Source organism: Dipodomys merriami, unplaced genomic scaffold, assembly GCF_024711535.1.
Source record: "Dipodomys merriami isolate MVZ:Mamm:240054 unplaced genomic scaffold, mDipMer1.0.p SCAF_19, whole genome shotgun sequence".
In the NCBI taxonomy this organism is placed as follows: Eukaryota; Metazoa; Chordata; class Mammalia; order Rodentia; family Heteromyidae; genus Dipodomys; species Dipodomys merriami.
In genome coordinates this window covers 4,672,587-4,696,333 of record NW_027203270.1, presented here as the reverse complement: position 1 = coordinate 4,696,333, position 23,747 = coordinate 4,672,587, and the positions used below count along the sequence as shown (strand labels likewise).

General features: G+C 44.3%; 1 protein-coding gene across 1 annotated transcript in view; it reads right to left on the bottom strand.

The window, feature by feature from the left end:
• Positions 1-17,419: 17,419 nt before the first annotated feature.
• Ypel2 (yippee like 2) overlaps positions 17,420-23,747 on the bottom strand; it is a 45,337-nt gene continuing 39,009 nt past the window's right edge. Inside the window, exon 4 of the mRNA XM_070027048.1 lies at positions 17,420-22,336. Coding sequence (XP_069883149.1) covers positions 22,247-22,336 — 90 coding nt within the window. The 3' untranslated portion in view covers positions 17,420-22,246. The remainder of the gene's footprint in view (positions 22,337-23,747) is intronic.

Here is a 23,747-nt window from a genome sequence, read left to right as displayed (position 1 = left end):
AAGGCTAGCCTTCTACCTCTTGAGTCATAGCACCATTTCTAGCTTTTTTGAATAGTTCTTTGTCCATAAGAGTCTCACAGACTTTTCTGCCCAAACTGGCTTCTAACCACGATCCTCGGATCTCAGCCTCCTAGTAGCTAGGATTATAGGCATAAGCCACTGGCACCAGGCTTTCTAGAATCTTATTATGTGGGTTTGAAACTTGGCTCTAGCCCGGCACTGGTGGCTCAGGCCTGTAATCCTAGCTACTCCGGAGGCTGAGATCTGAAGCTTGCAGTTCAAAGCCAGCCCGGGCAGGAAAGTCCATGAGACTCTTATCTCCAATAAACCACTCAGAAACCTGAAGTGGTGCTGTGGCTCAAGTGGTAGAGGGCTCGCCTTGAGCTGAAGAGCTGTGGGATAGTGCCCAGGCCCAGAGTTCAAGCCCCCCCGACTGGCAAAAAAAAACAAAAACAAAAACAAAAAAAAAACAAAAAAAACTTGGCTCTAGCTGCCTGTAGTGAGTGGTGCATAACTGTAATCTCAGCTCTTGGGAAACTGAGGTAGGAGGATTATAAGTTTAAGGCCAGTCTGGGCTACATAATAAAACTTTGTCTCATAAAAATATAAATCCTCTTTTAGCTCCATGGCTTTCAAACTTACTATGTTTGGGGCTAGAGAATTGGTTCAAGTGGTAGTACCTTTGCCTAACAAGGCCCTGAGTTCAAACCCCAGTACTTACCCCCAAAAAAGATACCATAGCAGGCATGGTGGTATGCACTTGTAGTCTTCACACTGGGGAGGCTGAAGAGGAAAGATCACTTGAGCCTGGGAGTTTGAGACGAGCCTGGCAATATAGAACTCATCTCAAAAAAAAACCAAAACAGGGGCTGGGAAGGTGGCTCAGTGGTAGAGCACTTGCCTTGCATGCATGAGGCCCTGGGTTCGATTCCTCAGCACCACATAAGCAAAAAGAAAAAAGCCAGAAGTGGTGCTGTGACCAGGTGGTAGAGCGCTAGCCTTGAGCTGAAGAGCTGAGGGACAGCGCCCAGGCCCAGAGTTCAGGCCCCACAACCGGACCCCCAACCAAAAAAGAAAAAACAACAACAACAAATCAAGGGGCTGGGAATGTGGCTTAGTGGTAGAGTGCTTGCCTAGCATTCATGAAGCCCTGGGTATATTCCTCAGCACCACAGAAGTGGCACTGTGGCTCAAGCAGTAGAGTGTTGGCATTGAGCAAAAGACAGTGCCCAGGCCCTGATTTCAAGCCCCAGGAATGGCAAAAAAAAAAAAAATCAAAGGAAGAACCATTAAAGAAGTTACTATAGGGGCTGGGAAGGTGGCTCAGTGGTAGAGCGCTTGCCTTGCATGCATGAAGCCCTGGGTTCAATTCCTCAGCACCACATAAGAAGAAAAAAAAAGCCAGAAGTGGTGCTGTGGCTCAAGAGGTAGAGCGCTAGCCTTGAGCTGAAGAGCTGAGGGACAGCGCCCAGGCCCAGAGTTCAGGCCCCACGACTGGACCCAAAAAAAAAAAAAAAGTTACTATCTCACTAGGTTCTGCTTTCTCTATTGTAAATCTTCGGACCTACCTTCTAGAGTTAATAATAATGTTATTAAGGGAAAGTTAATAATAAAATGCATGTGAAGCATTTGGGGGCTGGCACCAAGCTAGTGCTCAATATATAGGAGTTATTTTTAGGAGCTATTTTCCTGACAGCTTCATTTTGACCCCATTGTGTCACTATCAGTTTCTTGAACCAAATGTCTAGAGTCTAGCTCTCAAATGTGGGTGCTTAATATCAGTAGGCTTTACATTTGGCATGGATAAAGGGCTTTGGGGGAAAAATGCATCCAGATGGTATCAGAAACTTGGAGTCACCTTTTGCTTGTAAGTCTTGATTTATTGCCTAGAAACCAAAACTAATCATTACCAGCCAGTCAGCTGATTAACTGAATTCTTCAGAATTCCCTACCTTTTGAGCCAATGCTGACTCTTACCATCCATTGGACTTAGTAAACAAGAGATGATTGGAGTAACAATTCCAGATATGAGCAGACATTTTTTCTTGGAGGAAAGGAAATGGGACTTTCAAGGTAGGCTATGAGATGTTTTTTTTTGTTGTTGTTTTGTTTTGTTTTTCTGGGTCCAGTTGTGGGGCCTGAACTCTGGGCCTGGGCACTGTCCCTCAGCTCTTCAGCTCAAGGCTAGCACTCTACCACTTGAGCCACAGCGCCACTTCTGGCTTTTTTCTTTTTGCTTATGTGGTGCTGAGGAATCGAACCCAGGGCCTCAGGCATGCAAGGCAAGTGCTCTACCACTGAGCCACCTTCCCAGCCCTGTGAGATGTTTTATATCTTCTTCTTCTCCTTCTCCTCCTCCTCCTCCTCTTCCTCCTCCTCCTCCTCCTCCTCCTCCTCCTCCTCCTCCTCCTCCTCCTCCTCCTCCTCCTCCTCCTCCTCCTCCTCCTCCTCCTCCTCCTCCGTTCTTCTTTTCCAAACCTTGGTGATACTAGGCAAGCAGCATACCACTGAGCAATATCTTCAGCACTGTTTTTTTTTCTTTTGTTGGCTGTACAAAAGTACATAGAAACCTGGGTATACACACAGGTTTGCAAATGTTGTTCTTTAGATTTTTCTTTTCTTCTCTAAGAATCTTAAAGAGCGTAATTGTCTCACCAGGGCCTTGAACTAGATGGCCCAGGTTATACACTGCAGGAGTATGCTGCAAAATTTATGCCAAAGAAGTGAAGAGGAATGACTAGAAAAAGAATAGATGACTCCTTAAAAAGAATTAAAAAAAAAAAATCCGGGGCTGGAAAGGTAGCTCAGTGGTAGAGTGCTTGCCTCACATGCATGAGGCCTGGCTTTGATTCCTCAGCACCATAAGCAGAAAAAGTCGGGAGTGGTGCTGTGGCTAAAGTGGTAGAGTGCTAGCCTTGAGCTAAAGAGCTGAGGGACAGAGCCCAGGTCCAGAGTGCAGGCCCCACGACCACCACCACCACCAACAACAAAAAGAATTTAAAAAAAAAAACCCTTCCTAGCCAGCGCTGGTGGCTCCCATCTCTAATCCTAGCTACTCAGGAGGCTGAGATCTGAGGATCACAGTTCAAAGCCAGCCCAAGCAGGAAAATCTGTGAAACTCTTATGTCCAGTTATCTACCAGAAAACCAGAAGTGGTGCTGTAGCTTAAGTGGTAGAGCACTTGCCTTGAGCTGAAGAGCTGAGGGACAGTGCCCAGGCCCAGAGTTCAAACCCCACAATTGTCAAAAAAAAAAAAAAATCTCTTCCTGTCAAATGACTTTTAGAGCAACTAGGAAATAACAGAATTTTAGGTCAAAGAGGAAGTCTTCCTTTAGACATGCAATCCACATGGTTATCTTAGCAATGCTGGCCTCCCAGCCATCTTGAGGCTAGAGCTGGTCTTTCTGGTTTATAGACAAACTGGGGTGAGTAACAGGGTTAGCCAAAATGAGGTTGATCTTATCATCTATACTGAGAGCAGTAGTAGATTTTTTTCAAATCTACAAAAACTTCTATGTGCTTCCTGTATAGATGGGTGAGAAGGTAGTCATATTGGAAGAGTTATAATGGCCCACATGTGCATGACCTCTGCCCACTACCTACCTCTCTCATTTCATTGTTCATTCTCATCTTTATTATTTTTTTAATTTATGTTTTATCAGTCCTCGGGCTTGAACTCTGGGCTTGGGCTCTATTCCTGCGCACTTCAGCTCACTGCTAGTGCTCTACCACTTCAGCCACAGCGCCATTTTCAGTTTTCTGGTGCTTTATTGGAGATGAGAGTCTCACTGACTTTCCTGCCCAGGCTGGCTTTGAACCGCAATCCTCAGATCTCAGCCCCCTGAGTAGCTAGGATTACAGGTATGAGCCACCAGTGCCTGGCCCAGCTTCATCTTTATATTTTTATATGAAGCAAAAATGTTTAAAAAGTTTAAAATCACCCTTGAATTTCCACTTAGGGTCAGGCACTGGTAGCTCACACCTGTAATCCTAGCTAGTCAGAAGACTGAGATCTGAAGATCACAGTTCAAAGCCAGCCCTGGCAGTAAAGTCCATGAGACTCTTGTCTCCAATTAACCACCAGAAAACTGGAAGTGGAGCTGTGGCTCAAAGTGGTAGAGTGCTAGCCTTGAGCAACAGAGTTCAGGGATAGTACCTAGGCCATGAGTTCAAGCCCCACTACCAACCCCCCCAAAAATTCCACTTAGATCTTTACCTCCTTTAGTCAAACAGGATTTCCTGTACACTGTTCCCAAATGAGGGAAGTGGCAGTAGAAATGAGCTGGGAACAGACATGTATACTGGAATGAGTAAACTGATAAATGAATAATTCTAAGCACTGACAAGGAGGTAAGATAACTGGAACTCTCCCGTACTGCTGGTAGGAATGTAAAATGGCACATATTTGGAAAACAAGTTGTTAGTTACTTCTAAATTTAAACTTCCCCTCAACATAAATCAGACCAAGAAAACTCATTCCTAGAAATTTACCAAAGAGAATTGAAAATACTGGCTAGGCACCAGCAGCTCATATACCTACAATCCTAGCTACTCAAAAGGCTGAGATCTGGAAGATCAAGGTTTGAAGCCAGCATGGACAGAAATAGTTGTAACCAGCAAAATATCAGACTGAAGGTATGGCTCAAGTGGTAGAGTGGTAGAGTGCCAACGCTGGGCAAGAAAGCCAATTAAGAGCCAGGCACTGGTGGCTCACACCTATAATCCTAACTACTCAAGAGGCTGAGATCTGAGGATCACGGTTCAAAGCCAGCCCGGGCAGGAAAGTCTGTGAGACTCTTATCTCCAATAAACCACCAGAAAATCAGAAGTGGTGCTGTGACTTAAGTGGTAGATCGCTCATCTTGAGCTGAAGAGCTGAGGGACAGCACCCAGGCCCAGAGTTCAAACCCCATGACTGACCTTCCCTCCCCCCCCCCCCAAAAAAAAAGAAAGCCAATTAATATCACAAGAACCTGGGTTCAAGCTGTGCACTCACACCTGTAATCCTGGCTACTCAGGAAGCTGAGGTCTGAGGACCATGGTTCAAAGCCAGCCTGGGCAGGAAAGTCAGCGAGACTCTTATCTCTAATAAACCACCAGAAAACCAGAAGTGACACTGTGGCTCAATTGGTCGATTGCTCATCTTGAGGTGAAGAGCTGAGGGGCAATGCCCAGTCCCAGAGTTCAAGCACTACAACTGTTAAAAGAACAAAAAAAAAAACCCTGATTTCAACCTCTGGTACTAGCTTACAGCATATTTTTCATGACAGCCTCTAACAGGAAAACTCCACAAATGCCCACCAACTGGTGGTACATCAAAAAAGTATAGGAAAATTAAAAAGGAACAGGCTACTCAGCATGCAGCAACATGGATTAATCTCTTAAGCAAGCATATGTTAAGTGAAAGAAAGAAGACTTGACAGACTACCTACTGGGCCAAACACTTGCGAAGATGCCCAAGGCCCTTGGTTTGACAATCCCAGTACTCTCCACCCCCACCTCCAAAAAAGACTACCAATCTAATGGAACTTGGAAAAAAAGTAAAATTATCTATAGGAACAGAAAATAAGGAAAGTGGTACTATGGCTCAAGTGGTAGCGCACTAGCCTTGAGCAAAAGAGCTCAGGGACAAGTGCCCAGTCCTTGAGTTCAAGCCCCATGACCAAACATATTATATATATATATATATATATATATATATATATATATATATGAGAAAGTACCATAGAAAAAAGAAATGTCACTGGGCGCCGGTGGCTCATGCCTGTAATCCTAGCTACTCAGGAGGCTGAGATCTGAGGATCATGGTTCAAAGCTAGCCAGGGCAGGAAAGTCCATGAGACTCTTATCTCCAATAAACCACTAGAAAATCAGAAGTGGCGCTGTGGCTCAAGCGGTAGAGCACTCACCTTGAGCTGAAGAGCGCAGGGACAGTGCCCAAGCCCAGAGTTCAAGCCCCACAACTGACAAAAAAAAAAAAATATGTCTTTCATCCTCTGAATTTTATTTTGTCAGTTGTGGGGCTTAAACTCTGGGCCTATGCACTGTCCCTTAGCTTTTCCGCTCAAAGCTAGTGCTCTACCACTTAGCCACAGTGCCACTTCTGGTTTTCTGGTGGTAAATTTAAGATTCTCATTGACTTTCCTGCCTGAGCTGGCTTTGAACTGCTGGTAGCTAGGATTACAGGTATGAGCCACCAGTGGCTGGCCCACCCCTGAAATTTAAATGAGATTCATTAAACCAAAAAGATTAGGGGAGAAGGAAGAAAAGGAAATGATGAGAAATTAGTGGGCATGAAGATGGAGAAGCTGAATCTAAAAGAATGCCACAGAGAGGGTTAGAGTCTATATTAACTGACCTCTCAGCCAAAGGCTGAAGGTGCCCAGACAATGTCTATATCCAAGCCAAACTGCTCAGGATTTTTTTTTTGCCAGTGCTGGGGCTTGAACTCAGGGCCAGAGCACTGTCCCTGAGCTTTTTGCTCAAGGGTAGCACTCTACCACTTGAGCCACAGCACCACTTTCAGCTTTTTCTGTTTATGTGGTGCTGAGGAATCAAACGCAGGGCTTCATGCATGCTAGGCAAACACTCTACCCCTAAGCCACATTTCCAACCCCTGCTGAGGATTTTTGCTGGGCAACAGATAACACCCTTCTGCCATCCAGCTGAGTGACTCATACAAACAAGATTATTGGCAGGGCATCAATATTTCACACCTATAAACCCAGCCACTTGGGAATCTGAGACTGAAGCCTGGGCAGACAAATCTGTGAGACTCTTTATCTCAAGTTAATCTGCAAAACCCCCCACAACAAACTGGGATGGGAGGCATGGCTCAAGTGGTAGAGTACCAGCTGTAAATGGAAAGCTGAGCATAAGGCCCAGAGTTCTGAATTCAAGCTTTAATGAGAAAGACAGAGACAGAAACAGAGAGACAGAGACAGAGAGAGAAACAGAGAGATTGCTGTGTCACTGAGCTGCAATATCAAACTGACAAATCTTTTGCCTAAGGAGTCAACAGAGTAGAGCCTGGGAGGACCCTGAAGATTCCCAAGCCATCAAGCTCACAAGTCGTAAGAAAAACCTGGCATGTCCCTGGCCCAGGAAGCATCTTTGCAGGCAGTCTGCCTGCCTTGACATTGTGCTTTTTCAGGCAAACCCCGCTCCAGCTACGGGAGGAAATATCTGATGCTCTGGACAAAACAGGTTTACACCAGTTACCTTTTCTTTCCAAGGTGACTGCTCATTTCCCCCTTGCTAAACAGTCCCTCAGGCTTCCCCCTACAGCAAAGACGCTAGAAGGTCAGCTGCTCTTTCCTACCCTCCAGCTCCTCTCTCTGACGGCTGGCATTGTCCCTGGTAAACCATTTCTTTTATAATATCACTGAGATCTAAAATGAAATGAAATCTGAACCATGGTGTCTCGTCACCATGGAAACAACGTCAAGCCTGAATGCCTCTGGGAGATGTGGGTGCCATCTCCCAACTACCAGGGAAATGAGCGATTGGAAACTGGACGAAGCTAAAACCAGGCTTTCTGTTACATTCGTGGTAATTCTGGTGATGAACGTATCATGTTTGACATAGGATGATGTCAACAGCACAAGCATAATTTAACCTGATATGTTTTTTTTTCTTTTTTGCCAGTCCTGGGGCTTGAACTCAGGGCCTGAGCACTGTCTCTGAGCCTTGCTCAAGGCTAGTGCTCTATCACTTGAGCCACAGCACCACTTCTGGCTTTCTCTGTGTATGTGGTACTGGGAAATCAAACACAGGGCTTCATGCATGCTAGGCAAGCACTCTACCACTGAGCCACCTTCCCAGCCCCCAGTGAAGGTATATTTTAAACCTTATCTTAGGTGGCTCAAAGCATGTGGTCTGCAATGACATAGCCAGCAATAATTGCAAAAGCATTCTGGAGAGAAGCGTTGTTGTTTCTGGGTCTAGGACACCAACATTTTCCCAAGGGGTTATATGATTAAAGGCAATAACTAAAGAAAACATGTCTGAGTCAGTGACACTGCTGCTTTGTTTGTGTGGCCTCACTCTGGAGACGTGGCCCAGAATGTGAGGTAGGCAGTTGCAGGCAGCCTGGCAAAGTGAGTCTGACGACATTCTGCCTCCTTTCTAACATGGTATCAGCATACCACCACAGTTCAAGACAAATGAGTAACTCACTGGGAGAGAGCAAGGGAAGAGGCAATTGCCCAAAAAAGAAATGTACCCTTTACTTGACTTATGTAACGATAACCTCTCTGTATATCACCTTTATAATAACAATAAATTTTTTAAAAAAGTAATGAGTAAGTTTTGCTTTGTTGAAGGAAACCAAAGATGGTTACCATAAAATTCAAAGGTGAATTTTCTAGCAACTGCCTTCCCTTCTTCTTCTTCTTTTGCTTTTCTTTTCTTTTCTTTTTTAATTTGTCAAGCATGGGACTTCTATCCGTGCTTGGGCAGTGTCCCTGAGCTTTTGTGCTAAAGGTTAACAGGTTACCATTCGAACCACAGCTCCATTTCCCATTTTCTTGTGGTTAATTGGAGATAAGAGTCTAACAGACCACAGCCTGGGCTGGCATTGCCAAACTGCGATCCCTGATCTCAGCCTCCCGAGTAGATAGGATTACAGGCTTGAGCCACCAGCTCCTGGCTTTTCTAAACTGCTAAAAGCAGATAGTGTGAGACCAGTAGTCTGATTGCGTTGGTAAATTCCAGTCCCAGTGCTGGTGCTTACTAGGCCTAAGATCTAAGGTTACTTAACATCTGGGTGTCAGTGTTCTTGCAGGGTTAGCTGCAGTGGATGAATCCTGGATCCTCTACACTAAGCACTGGCCATCATAAAGAGTCCAAGTCTCACAAAGATACATTACACAGCAGCTGGGAAGGTGGCTCAATGGTAGAGTGCTTGCCTTGCATGCATGAGTCCCTGGGTTCGATTCCTCAGCACCACATAAGCAGAAAAGAGTGTTAGCTTTGAGCTGAAGAGCTGAGGGATGGACAAAGCCCAGATCAAGTTCAAGCCCCACGACCAAAAAAAAAAAGCAAGCAAGCAGCCCTACACAAGCCTCAGATAAAAGGCTAGCAATGGACACATAAGAACATCCAGGGGGCTGGGAAGGTGGCCCAGTGGTAGAACGCTTGCCTTGCATGCATGAGGTCCTGGGTTCAATTCCTCAGCACCACATAAACAGAAAAATCCAGGGCTGGGAAGGTGGCTCAGTGGTAGAGCGCTTGCTTTGCATGCCTGAGGCCCTGGGTTCGATTCCCCAGCACCACATAAGCAAAAAGAAAAAAGCCGGAAGTGGCGCTGTGGCTCAAGTGGTAGAGTGCTAGCCTTGAGCTGAAGAGCTGAGGGACAGGACTCAGGCCCAGAGTTCAGGCCAAAAGAAAAAAAAAAGAAAAATCCAGAGGTGGCACTGTGATTCAAATGGTAGAGCACTAGCCTTGAGCTGAAGAGCTCAGGGACAGTGCCCAGGCTCAGAATTCAAGCTTCATGACCAACCAACCACCCCCCCCCCCCCCCCCCCGCACACACACACACAACACAAAAGAACATCCTGGTACATGAGCAGAGAGTACACACGCCTTGAGATGACAAGCTCAGAGACAGCCCCTAGGCCCAGAGTTCAAACTGAAACATAACACGAAGCCTTATTCATGCTGGGTACTATATTCTTGGACTTCACAATAACTTAGGTTCTTTTTGTGTGTGGGTGTGGGTGTGGGGGTCCAGTTGTGGGGCCTGAACTCTGGGCCTGGGCACTGTCCCTCAGCTCTTCAGCTCAAGGCTAGCGCTCTACCACTTGAGCCACAGCACCACTTCCGGCTTTTTTCTTTTTGCTTATGTGGTGCTGAGGAATCAGGCATGCAAGGCAAGCACTCTACCACTGAGCCACCTTCCCAGCCCCCACAATAACTTAGGTTCTTGCTGGAATCTCTGATTCACAGGTGAAAGAAACTGGTTCTGATGACTGCAGTGACTTTTGCAAAGAAATGGATGTATACACAGGCAGTCAGCCTTCAAATTGCCATCTGTCCAACTCCAAAGCCAATGTTCTTTCCATTTGATTGCTAATTTCTGGGCTCATGAACTTGGGATAAATCATGATTTTCATTCCAAGTAAATGTAATTCCAAAGTTCTCATACTGTTCAAATGATTTACCTTCAAAACTTCACCTCTAGTTACCCTGTCTCATTAAAATGATACCATATCACTGGAAATTTAAAGTTCTTTTTTCATACGACATAAACTTTTTTTTTTTTTTTGCTGGTCCTGGAGCTTGAACTCAGGGCTCAGACACTGTCCCTGAGCCTTTTTGTTCTCAAGGATAGCACTCTACCACTTGAGCCACAGCCACAGCCACTTCCTATTTTCTGGTGGTTTATTGGAGATAAAAGTCTCATGACTTTCCTGCCCAGGCTGGCTTTGAACCATGATCCTCAGATCTCAGCCTCCTTAGTAGCTAGGATTACAGGTGTGAGCCACTGGCACCAGGCTTTTTAAAAATTATTTTATTTTTGTTTTTTGTTTTTTGACAGAGTCTCACTAAGTATTGTAGGCTAGCCCAGCTTCAAAGTTTCTATCTTCCTTTCTCAGCCTCCCAGATATTGGGATTACAAATATATGCATCCATGTCCAGCAACATGATTTGTGTGTGTGTACATGTGTGTACTGGTAAGGGCCTGGGTACTGGTACTGGGCTTTAAACTCATGGCCTGGAAACTGTTACTTAGCTTTTTTTGCTCAAACCTGGCACTCTATCACTTGAACTACAGCTCCACTTCCAGTTTTTTGGTGGGTAACTGGAGATAAGAGTCTCTTAGATTTAGCCCAGCACAGGTGGCTAACATCTGTAATCCTAGCTACTAAGGAGGCTGAGAGGTAGGTATTTCTGTTCAAAGCCAGCCTGGACAGGAAAATCCATGAGACTCTTGTCTCCAATTAACCACCAGAAAATGGAAGTGGCACTGTGGCTCAAGTAGTAGAGGGCCTGCCTTTGAGTTGAAGAGCTCAAGGACAGTGCCAGGCCCAGAGTTCAAACCCCACAAATACCACCACCACCAACAAAAGTCTCTTAGATATTTGATTTTGGGGCTGGCTTTGAGCCATGATTTCTAGATCTTAGCTTCCTAAATAGCTAGGATTAGAGGCCTGAGTCACTGGCACCTGGTCACTAACATGAATTTTAATCATTGGCTTGTTCCAAGCTAGCCTGGAGACATACCCTTGAATGGCCCCAAGGAAGTGTTATCACTTTAGGAAACTTTAATCAAGGAGAAGTTTGAGATATTTATCTCAAACATTTATTTATTTATTTAAACATTGGAAAATAACATTTTAATCCCTCCCCAACAAACAAACTACATGGAGCTGAGAATGTGGCTTATTGCCTAGCATGCATGAAGCCCTGGGTTTGATTCCTCAGTACCACATAAGCAGAAAAAGCCAGAAGTAGTGCTGTGGCTCAAGTGGTAGAGTACTAGCTTGAACAAAAGAAGCTCGGGGTCAGAGAATTTAAGTCTCCGAACTGGCAAAAAAAAACAAAAACAAAAACAAAAACAAAAACTAGCCATACTTGTTACAGCTATAACCCTGGCCTCCAGGAGCTAAGGTAGAACTGAGTTTGACACCAGTCTCAGCTGTCTCAAAAGGCCAAACAAACAAACAAAATCAAAATGTTGCATCAATAAGGCCTAAAACACTTTAAAAATAAAGGTATAAAGGGCTAGACGTGTGCCTCAAGTGATAAAAACACTCTCCTAGCAAACCTGAGGCCCTGAGTTCAAACCTAGTACAAAAATCACCATTGAGGGCTGGGAATGGGGCTTAGTGGTAGAGTGCTTGCCTAGCATGCATGAAGCCCTGAGTTTGATTCCTCAATCCCACATAAATAGAAAAAGCCGAAAGTGGCACTGTGGCTCAAGCAGTAGAGCACTTGCCTTGAGCACAAAGAGGCTCAGAGACAGTGCCCAGGCTCTGAGTTCAAGCCCCATAACAAGAAACAAAAAATAACAAAAAACCCACAATTGGGGCTGGAGGAATGCCTGCCTGGCCAGCACAAGGCCCTGAGTTTGGTCCTCCTCAGCCCTGGGAAAACAAAACAAAACCACGATCTACAAAACACATAGCTGGAGGCATGGTTTGGTGGTAAAAGCACCTACAGCACTAAAGCCCTGCATCTTATTAAAAAGGCATTGGTATCCTAATATTTTTTTAAACACAGGTATGATACAACTCACACCATCCTCAGTTCTAAGCTCTGTGGATCCATGCTTGAAAGGAAAGGATTTCCAATTGATTAAAATATATACAGAATATATAGTATATTTATATATTTAATATATATATTATATATACTTATATTTATATAAGAGATGCCAGACGCCAGTGGCTCAAACCTGTAATCCTAGTTACTAAGGAGTCTGAGATCTGAGGATCGAGGTTCAAAGCCAGCCTGGGCAGGAAAGTCTGTGAGACTCTTATCACCAATAAACCACCAGAAAACAAGAAGTGGCACTGTCGCTCAAGTGGTAAACTGAAGAGCTGAGGGACAGCACCCAGGCTCAGAGTTGAAGCCCCATGACCGACCAAATAAAAAAAGAAGAAAAAAGAAAAGAAAGATGAAAGAACAAAATATCCACAACATGTTGGATTGTGTGCTTAGATTTATCAAAAAGATTCATATATGGTAGATATATTTCATCACAGGCTAGGGCATAGATAGGTATGGCCTTTAGAATCAGAACCAGGGGCTGGGAAGGTGGCTCAGTGGTAGAGCGCTTGCCTTGCATGCATGAGGCCCTGGGTTCGATTCCTCAGCACCACATAAGCAAAAAGAAAAAAAGCCGGAAGTGGCGCTGTGGCTCAAGTGGTAGAGTGCTAGCCTTGAGCTGAAGAGCTGAGGGACAGCACCCAGGCCCAGAGTTCAAGCCCCACGACCGGGCCCCCCCCCCAAAAAAAAAATAGAATCAGAACCAAAGCAGTCCTCAAATTGTACAATACCTGCCTAACCAAATCAAGACCCTGGTTCAAAATGCCAAAATCACATGCATGTGCACGTGCATGCGCGCGCGCGCACACACACACACACACACACACACACACACAGAGTCATCCCACTGTCCACTTCAAATACTTGATCAATCTACAATAATAATTTTATTCTTTTCTATATGTCAGGTGGTATGTTATCTTCTTAAAGGATAATTGGTACTTGAATGATCCCAGTTGTTGTACCTGCCCTGTTCCCTGCTGCAGGACAAAGTGTTTATTGGGTAAAGATCAAAAGACTTACAAGCCATTGCTTCTGCAGAAAGCAGTGGCCTGTGGAGTTCAGTATGAGGATCTTGGCTAATGGAACTAGAGTTTTTTCCACTGATGGTGAGCCACCCATCCATAGCCCTTCCTCCTTCTCTTCTCCATAATTTTCTGCTCTCTGGTGTTAGTTTCCCCACTAGACTACACACAGAATAAATAAAAGGGTTGTTGAATAAATGAATACAAATAATACTAATCACAAATACTGTAAGCATTAAATCTTATATATGAAACATTCTAACTTTTTCATTTTTAAGCATGCTGCAAAAGACATTTTTCTAAAGTTGTCAATTCTTTGCTATTCCCATGAATTCAATGTTATCAAGTATTTATTCAACACCTATTAGTGGACAGTGTGCCAAGGACTTCATATGTAATCCTTTAGTATTAAAAGAACAACAAAGGGCTGGGCAGGTGGCTCAGTGGTAGAGCGCTTGCCTTACAATGCATGAGGCCCTGAGTTCGATTCCCCAGCACCACGTAAGCAGGAAAAAAAAAAAAAGAGCCAGAAGTGGTGCTATGGCTCAAGTGGTAGTGTGCTAGCCTTGAGCTGGACTGCTGAGGGACAGCGCCCAGGCCCAGAGTTCAGGCCCCACGACTGGACACCCCCCCCCAAAAAAAAGTAAAAGAACAACAAAGCAGGGCACAGTGGGCCACACTTATACTCCTAGCACTCAGGAGATGGAGGTAGGAGAATCATGTTTCATGCCAACCTGGGCAACTTCGAGACCCTGTCTTTATTTATTTATTTTTATTTATTTATTTTTTTTAGGTGTTGGTCCTGGGGCTTGAACTAAGAATCTGAGCCCTGTTATTGATACTTTTTGCTCAAGGTTAGTGCTCTACCACTTGAGTCACAGCTCCACCTGACCTTATTGGTGGTTAATTGGAGAAAAAGAGTGTTTTGGACTTTCCATCTGGGCTAGCTTCCAACTGTGATCCTCAGATTCTAGCCTCCTGAGTCGCTAGGATTACAGGCAACAGCCACCAGTACCCTGGCATCAGTTAAAACTTGAAAAGCAGGGAACTCAGTGAACATTGGTAGTATTCTCTCTTCCCCCTATCCCTCATCTCCTAGAAGCCACAGCTTCTAGAAGTGAGACTCCAAGGATCACTGGCTTGAGAATGGTTGTCTCTAGCATAGGTTGAATTTTTTCCCTTCCTTGTCTGCAAAAAGCAAACAAGAATGCAGTAACAGGTATACCCACTGAAGCCTAGGCACTGTCCCTACTTTCTGTTGTTGATATAAAGATGATATACAGTTACATAAATCAGGTAATGAGTATATGCCTTTTTGGACAATGTTGTTCTCTTCCAGTTTTTTCCCTCCCATCCCTACCCACAAATTGTATAGTTCATTTTCAACATAATGTCTAGTGAGTACCGCTACTACATTTGTTCCTGGGCTTTTTTTGCTCAAGGCCAGTGCTCTACCACTTGAGCCATTCTACTTCCAGCTTTTTTGGTAGTTTATTAGGTAAGAGTCTCACAAGTGTTCCTGCCTAGGCTGGCTTTGAACCACTAACCTCAGATCTCAGCCTCCTGAGTACCTAGGATAATAGGCATGAGCCACTGAAGCCTAGTGGCATATCCTTGTTTATAGAATAGACTTTCAAAATATTGTCACATTTCCTTAGTTTTTTTTTTTTTTTCTCCCTCAGTCCTGGGGCTTGAACTCTGGGCCTGGGTACTGTCCTTCAGCTCTTCAGCTCAAGGCTAGTGCTCTACTGCTTGAGCCACACTGCCACTTCCAGTTTTCTAGTGGTTTATTGGAGGTAAGAGTCTCACGGACTTTCCTGCCTGGGCTGGCTTTGAACCATGATCCTCAGATCTCAGCCTCCTGAGTAGCTAGATCACAGGCGTGAGCCACTAGTGTCCCGCTATTTCCATATTTTATTTATTTTTTTGGTCAGTTGTGGGACCTTAGCTCTGGGCCTGGGCACTATCTATCCCTCAGCTCTTCATCTCAAGGCTAGTGCTTGGCACTTGAGCCACAGCACCACTTCTGGCTTTTTCTGCTTATGTGGTGCTGAGGAATCGAACCCAGGGCCTCATGCATGCAAGGCAAGCACTCTACCACTGAGCCACCTTCCCAGCCCCTTTCCTTTTAATATCTTTCTTTGCCATCAAGGCTGCCTGTCTAACATGCTACTCTGTAAGATATGGAAGGAAACTGTTGTAAGAGAATCTGTTCGTGAGATACAGGGAAGATACTTTTGTTGTTGTTGTTGATGATAGGGTTTGAACTCTGGGCCTGGGTGCTGTCCCTCAGCTCTTCAGCTCAAGGCAAGAGCTCTACCACTTGAGCCACTGCGCCACTTCCGGTTTTTTGAGTGGTTTATTGGAGATAAGAGTCTCTCTTTCCTGCCCAGGCTGGCTTGGAACTGTTATCTTCAGCTACCCAGCCTTCTGAGTAGCTAGGATTACAGGCGTGAGCCACCAGCATGTGGCAGAAGACACATTTTGAGAGGCCGATTCAGGAGTCCTTATTAGAGAGCCAGCAACTGCAAGCAGACATATGTCCCCAAAGAACTTGTAGCCTTCAGTATGCTTAACACTTAGAAAACTGAGCCATGAAGGTAGTAAAGCAAAGAAAGAACAGAAAAACAATCCCAACAAACCCAATCAATTCCAATGAAGAGTTGAAGAGGGACACCTTGGTGACCTGAGGAATCAGGGGACATGGCACAAAATGGCAGCTGAGCTGGCTGGGTCGGGGGTGGGGGGGAGGGGGGAGGAAGGGTCATAGGGAGCTCCAGAGTCTGGTGTGTTCAAGGCACAGGACTGGCAGGTCCAGTAACCTATTGCCTAAGTCTCCACCCCTGCCTCTAGGAATTCAGGCACGCCTATATCACTTGGGGGTGGGACTTCACCTTGATTCACCAAGAAGACATGATTATGCCAGCTAATCACAGTATCCTTATTTCAGAAACTTGGCAATTAATTTTAAATATAGTGTGAGGACTGGGGTGTGTGTCTTGGTAGAGCACTTGCCTAGCATGTACGAATATGAGTTTAATCCTCAACACTGAGATGGGGGGAAACCATTAAATAAAATACTGTGCAAAATGAATTTTAAAAAATGCTTAGCCTTGTTAAGGACCCAGAACATAAAGTGATACCTTCAAAGATTGTTTACTTAAAATCATTTATGGATAAGACTGAAACATGGGTATAAAAACAGCTGATTTAGCGGCTGGGAAGGTGGCTCAGTGGTAGAGTGCTTCCCTTACATGCATGAGGCCCTGGGTTTGATTCCTCAGCACCACAGAAGCAGAAGAAGCCCAAAGTGGTGGTGTGGCTCAAGTAGTAGAGTACTAGCCTTGAGGTAAGAGCTGAGGGACAGCACCCAGGCCCAGAGTTCAGGCCCCATGACCAACAACAACAACAAAAAAGCTAGAAGTGGATGTGTGGCTCAAGTTGTAGCCAGATGTTTTAAAATGAGTCTCTCAGCTCTTCCTACCCATACTGGCTTCAAACTATAACCCTCAGATCTCAGACTGGCTTGTTCTCCATTTCTTTATGGCTTTTTTGGGGGGATGGGTAGGGAGGGCCTGGTAATGGGGCTTGAACTCAAGGCCTGGGTATTGTCCCTGAGCTTCTTTTGCTGAAGGCTAGCACTCTACCACTTGAGCCACAGCACCACTCTTGCTTTTCCTAAGTAGTTTTATTGGAGGTAAGAGTCTCCCAGACTTTTCTGCCTGGGCTGGCTTTGAACCACGATCCTCAGATATCAGTACCCTGAGTAGCTAGGATTACAGGTCGTAAGCCTTCAGAACCCGGCCTCCATTTCTTAATACACTCATTTGCCTGCTAAAGGAAATGGTGTCCCCAGAAAAGCTTAAAGAGTGCAAGGCTAAGGTTGGTATATATAACTGGAGAAAGGTTACTTATGTATTTTGGATATTTAAAGCCAGCAGAAACATCTACAAATGAGCAGAAGACCAGTCTTTTCTTCCTTAATCGGTTGATCATCTTCAGGAAAAATAGTCCCCTATGGTTTCAGTTGACAGATCTATGCCTGGACCTTTCAGTACTTTTAAATGTTAAAAGTCCAAATAAAACACACTGGCCCAATGAAGACAGATGATCCAAAAAAATTAATACTTGAAAACTTTATTTTCTCAAATGAGCACCAACACAGATTGGAAATATGACAGAAACAATGTACTTTTCTCTAATACTGAATCACTATGTACAAATAGAGGAAAGGGTGAAGACAATTTATCTGAAAACAATTACTTTCATTGTTGAAGCAAAAGTGACTTGAAAAAAATGCCACCAAAGAAAATTGAAAAACAAAAGCCCAAACCCAACAAGTACAGTTTTGTAAACACAAGCATAAATAGATTCTGTATCGTAGGATAGTCTTTGCAGGTTGGGAAAAGGAAGCCGACTCCTGCTTTTTTTCTTCTTCTTCTTCTTCTTTTAAAATACAAGACAGATGGGCAGAAATAACTGGGTAATGAGAGGCTAGCTTGTTTCTTTCTTGGCTTTATCTGATACTGCTAGATTTCATGACTGTTTAAATTTTTTAAATTAATCATCTCTTTACCTATATAGGACTAGCATGTTTTCTCATTTGAGGCAGATCTCTTAAAATATGAAAGTCGATTGTATTCAAAAATTGATTTACTATAGTCTTCCTGAACCTGAGACAATCTAACGTCAAGGGAAAAAAAATCAGTTCATCTATAAAGTATGTGTGTTATTAATGTTCTTTTAACCCAAACCAGCAAGCCAGTTAATGTTTCACACGATGTAGCTTCTAAAGTGACTGGAGTCCTAGGATCTGCAATTAATACACTCACATCTCAATTAGAAGCACACGTTTAACTCTGCTTGATTTTTACCAACAGATTTCCCTTACAGTCTATAAAAGTTGAACACACAAAGAATGAAAAAAGGAACAAACTCGCAACAGCTCCATGCGCAAGAAAACAAAATCCTCATGCTTTGTGCTGTTGGTCCACTCAGAAACAAAAAAAGCAGAGAGAAAGCTGGGCGCTGGTGGCTCACGCCTGTAATCCTTAGCTACTCAGGAGGCTGAGATCTGAGGATCATGATTGGAAACTAGCCTGAGCAGGAAAGTCTGGAAAACTCTTCTCTTCAATTAACCACCAATAAGGCCAAGTGGAGCTGTGACTCAAGTGGTAGAGGACTAGACTTGAGCAAAAGAGCTCATGGATAGTGCCTAGGCCCTGAGTTTAAGCCCCACAACTGACCAAAAAAAAAAAAAGCAGAGAGGAAAAACAAAACCTTGTGCACCAGGAGGTGTAAACTGTGGTTAATAGTGTCCCAATTAAAAAACAGGAGGCACAAATAATGTGTGCATGCATGTACACATGCTCACATACTTCAATTTGTAAGAACTTCTTCCAAAAAGAGTAATTACTCTAAGTGGCTACTACTAAATTTACTTGGTTTTAGTTATTTTCTTAATATACTCAATACCGGTGCAAGAAAATATTTTAGCTCAAAACCTGGTAATTTATTAGAGGTCTGTGCCATTGGGAAAAAAACGCAAACAGGCATCGCTTTAAAGCTTCAAACCAGATCAAAGTGATAGAGATCTTGGGAAAAAAAAAAAAAAAGTATACTGGTGATTACTGTTTCCCTTAAAACATAGTTCAAGAAATGCAGAGGAAACCACAGTATTTAAAATGAAAATAAAAAGTGCTCCCAGCGGATCTGAGAAAACAGCACCAAATATATTATTTTAAAAAATTAAATATTATTTACAAAAGTATATTTCACAAGCAACTGTTTTTACATATCAACTTGAAAATCTTATTACAAAGGGGCCACCTGTTTTGTACATACTGATCACCAGTAAGATTTCTTTTCTCCTACCTCTGTGATTTTGCTATCACAGGAGCTGGACAGAACCCAGGCAGGCCTAGCTGAGAACTTGCGGCATGAAGTTTGGCTGTATTCGATTCATGTCAATCAACCTATCAGCAGCCTGAGACTAATAACCTGGGGGCCTGGGTGCACTCCCGGATGGCCATGACCATGACCAGAGTGACACAGGGGAGATGGAACTTGAGAGTCGGCCAGCTGGACTTGAGTTCAAAACCAAGGCAGTTGCTGGCTGAGGTATAGAACTTCATGCCTTTCCCTTTCTCCCTTCTCTCCCTCTTCCTTATTCCCCCACAAGCTGCCCAAGTTTAACCAACAAAATCCAATTCCCTGAACCTATGAGGGGTGAATGGATGAAGTCTTTGGTTATGCTCTGAGTCAATAATTTGGTGAGGAAATTAAAGAATAAACTGAGATCATGAGTTGATGTGTCTCATTGCTCCAATACTGCTAAATGTTAGCTAGACAAGTGATGAATGGACTAAGGTTATAAGAAGCACTTTTGGTTTCAATGAACAAAAGGGAAGCCTAATGAGTTTGTTTTTCTTTTCCCCTTGTATTTATAGAAAAACCAATACTGTGTCCTCAGATCTCTCCCACCAAGTATAGTACCAGGCACCCATTAGACACACACACACACACCACCAGAACCAGGGTCTGACTGGAACCTACACACACACACACACACACACACACACACACACACACACACACACACACACACACACACACACACACACACACACACACACACACACACACACACACACACACACACACACACACACACACACACACACACACACACACACACACACACACACACACACACACACACACACACCCCACCAGAACCAGGGTCTGACTGGAACCTGCTCTGATCCATGCAAAGTCAAAGGCTCAATTCCCAAGGAAGAACAGTGGCACATTGGTCTCTTCTGCCCCTTTATAATTCTAGGGCTCTCTATATGCCATGTCACCACATCTCTAACGCCTTCCTCGGTTCACCCTTTGTTTTGTTTTTAAGAAAAGGACTCTTAATAGCTGGACATTCCCTGAGCAAAGGGTCTAATCAAATCCATGAGTGAAGGCCATTTCCTTTGGGAAGACAGGGAAATCTATTACTGGCAAGCCAGTGTAGGAATGTGAAAGTTGAAAGAAGAAAAAAAAAAAAAAAAAGGCCTGGGGGTAAAACTAAAAACTTCTGAACCTCAGTTGGCCGGGCAATGAAGTTTGAAGAACCACTGTCTCCAGGGCCACTAAAGCACAGCAAAGGGCCTGGACAACAAGTCTTGGGGAACAAAATTCAATTTCTTGGAATCTTTCTGTGTTATAGAAGAGGCTGTCTCTGCTAAACTTGGAGCTATGCTGTTATCTCTCTATGCCACAGTCAGGGCAAGCCCACTTGGGTCTCAAATCCCCTACTCTGCGATCTACACATGATGACACAAAGAGGATTTCTACCCTGCAGCTCACTCCCTGTGGGGATTTGTTTCTGCTGCAGGAAAGATGCTGAAAAGCACCCTGGGTGGGCTGCTTTAATCATGGCTAATCAACTTTACAGATTTTTAATTCTATGAATTAGATGCTTTGTGAGATTTTAAAGGTGGATTTTCCTGTAGGACCAAGCCTACTTTGGAAAATGAGAATTACTTCATGCACATATTTTCAGCTTAAGAAATGAAATAAACTCTTCAATGAGCTTCAGTCATGCACCTTGTATGGGCTGAATTGCTGTAGAACAGATTCACAGTGTTGGTTAAATGTAACAAATTCCTCTTTCTCTCATGAGCCTAAAGGGAATTTGTTCCCTATTTCTCTAACACCCTATAGCTTTGGGAAGGGTGAAGGTGAGTGAGGGAGGGGGAATATTAGAATCTATAGATCTCTCCTCATCACTAGACCACATTGACACATAGGACAAGAACTAGGAATCTACCAGATTGTCCCTAGGCTCAAAGTCTTCGGACTTTGTTTTCTGGTCTATCAAGGTGGGACTGAAGAGAAAAACTACCCAAAACACCATGAACAAAGCCTTGCATGTCCAAAGTGGAAAGAAGGATTAACCTCACCTGTACTGGCTCAAACCTGAACTTACCCTATTCCTACCCAACCCCTTTTCCCTTCCAGATTACTCAGAGAGAATTGCTAATTGATTCTACTTTTAAGTTTTTTTTTCTGACTCAATATCTGAACTGTTTCTTCGGGAGTTCATAAGCTGCAGCCCCTCTTTGTTCCCTGCTTTCAATTCTTGATTTTGCTTGGTTGCTGGGCCAAAGCCTTTTGGGACAATTGTATGTGTTCTTTGCAGATGGTAGTCCCCTCTCCCTTCTGTCCAAGGGCTAAGGAGGTAAAGAAGGTGATTGCTCAGGGGCTGAGTGAGGCACTCCTCAAAACCAATCCAGACTCTATTCACCCCAGTCATTGCTACCAGAATATTCCCCACTTCAGCCTGGTCCTTGACCAGCGAGAACTAGGGTCACTTCTTGGGCTCATCTGCTATCCTGGCACATTTGGGGTCAGGAACAGAAGCTTCCCGTCAGAAAGACTGCGGTCATGAGGTATTTTTTTTTCCTCTTTGTCCTTTTTAGACAAGTCGATTATGTCAAGCCTAAATTATCAGGTCTCCAGAAGCAACCCAAGTTTGTTCCTACCTCTACCCTCCCACCCTGCCCACCCCAGGACTCTCTTCCTTACTCCACATGCCACTGCTCTTCTGACGAGAGGCCATCAGGCAGCTCTTGCATGGGCCATGGGGCCCTTTCTAAGGTGGGCTGCCGCCATGTGGTCTAAGATCTGTTCCTTTTGTGGTTTTTGTTTTCAGCCAACACTAGAACAGAGAGAGAAGCCAGGATCAACTCACAAACAGAGACAAAGCAAAGAGACAGAGAGACAGCGATTTAGAGGCCGGTCACCAGAAAGATGGCGTCAGGGTGGTTGGATGCCCCAGATGGCAAGGCCCCTAAATGGATGGAACCAAGTGTTCAGTCACTCTCTCACGCTTGGGTAGAATGTTCAGTTGGATGGCATTCACGTGGACACTGGGTTGGGTAGATGCTGTCCAATCAGTCCCAGCCATTGTCCTTGATCATGTGTGCTAATTCAATGATGTATTTGCCTTCTTTATATTTCTGGCTGCTTTCAAAGGCGTGTTCCTATGAAACAGAGGAAGAGGAAGGCTGAATGAATGACCAAAGACAAATGGGTGATGTCTGTGTGTCACAAAAGCAGAAGTGTTACAAATGATAGGCAGCACGACCGTGGCAGCTTCATCCAGGCTTGCCCCAAATTCCCACTATCTCTCCTTTTCCCACCCTCACATTCTTCTGGTCCACAGTATTTCTCAATGACCAACATGCATCACAAATTTGTAGTTCTACTTTTTATGATGTTGCTCTTGATTATGATAAAAACTTCATCGAAGGCAGAAGTTGTTCATTGCCTTCCCCCCAAGACTGCAAGCAAGGTACATAATGTAAGATGAATGAGCACACAGAGCTATCTTAGGAGATTTTCTGATGCTAACTGGAAATCTGCATATGGATATATCCATAAAGTCATTCCTGCTAGTTTCTAGGAACTCAGAAGAGCCTCATTACACTTTTTTTTTTGGGGGGGGGGGGAGGGTGCTGGTTCTGGGGCTTGAGCATTGGCCCTGAGCTTCTTTTGCTCATGGCTAGCACTCTATCACTTGAGCCACAGCTCCACTTCCAGCTTTTTCTGTGAGATGAGTCTCAGACTTTCTTGCCCAGACTGGCTTCGAGGCGTGATCCTTAGATCTCAGCCTCCTGAGTAGCTAGGTGTGAGCTACCGGCACCTGGCACCTCATTTCACTTGAAGCTATACTTGTGAGGCTTAGAGAAAAAAGACAACATAGAAACCAAGTATTATGAGGTCCAAAAGCTTCCGTTTTTTACCTTGCTGTTTTCATGTCAGAAGAGTATATTTTCTTCTTTCACTATCTCTCCTCAGGGAGAAAGGAGCTACGTAAACCTCAAGGTAGAAGACCTGGCATCCCTCAAGCCCCACCCAGCTGCCAGACCTTCAGAGAAAAAACTCAATAGGCAAATACTTACCTGGCAGGTTCTACACTTAAGGAGGGATCTTCCAATTAGATAAATAAACCCCATAGAAAGCAGCCCTAGCCAGGCGCCAGTGGCTCATGCTACTCAGCAGGCTGAGATATGAGAATCATGGTTCAAAGGCAGCCTGGGCAGGAACATCTATAAGACTCTTATCTCCAATTAACCACCAGAAAACCAGAAGTGGCGTTGTGGCTCAAGTGGTAGAGCGCTAGCCTTGAGCTGAAGAGCTCAGGCCCAGAGTTCAAGAACCATGACCAAAGAAAGAAAGAAAGAAAAAAAGAGGAAGGAAGGAAGGAAGGAGGGAGGGAAGGAGGGAGGGAGGGAGGGAGGGAGGGAGGGAAGGAAGGAAGGAAGGAAGGAGGAAGGAAGGAAGGAAGGAAGGAAGGAAAGAAAGCAGACCTACATAGACCTGAGATAAAGGGCTAGCAATGGGCACATAAGAACATTCTGGTACATTAGCAGAGAGTACAGATCCCTGCAG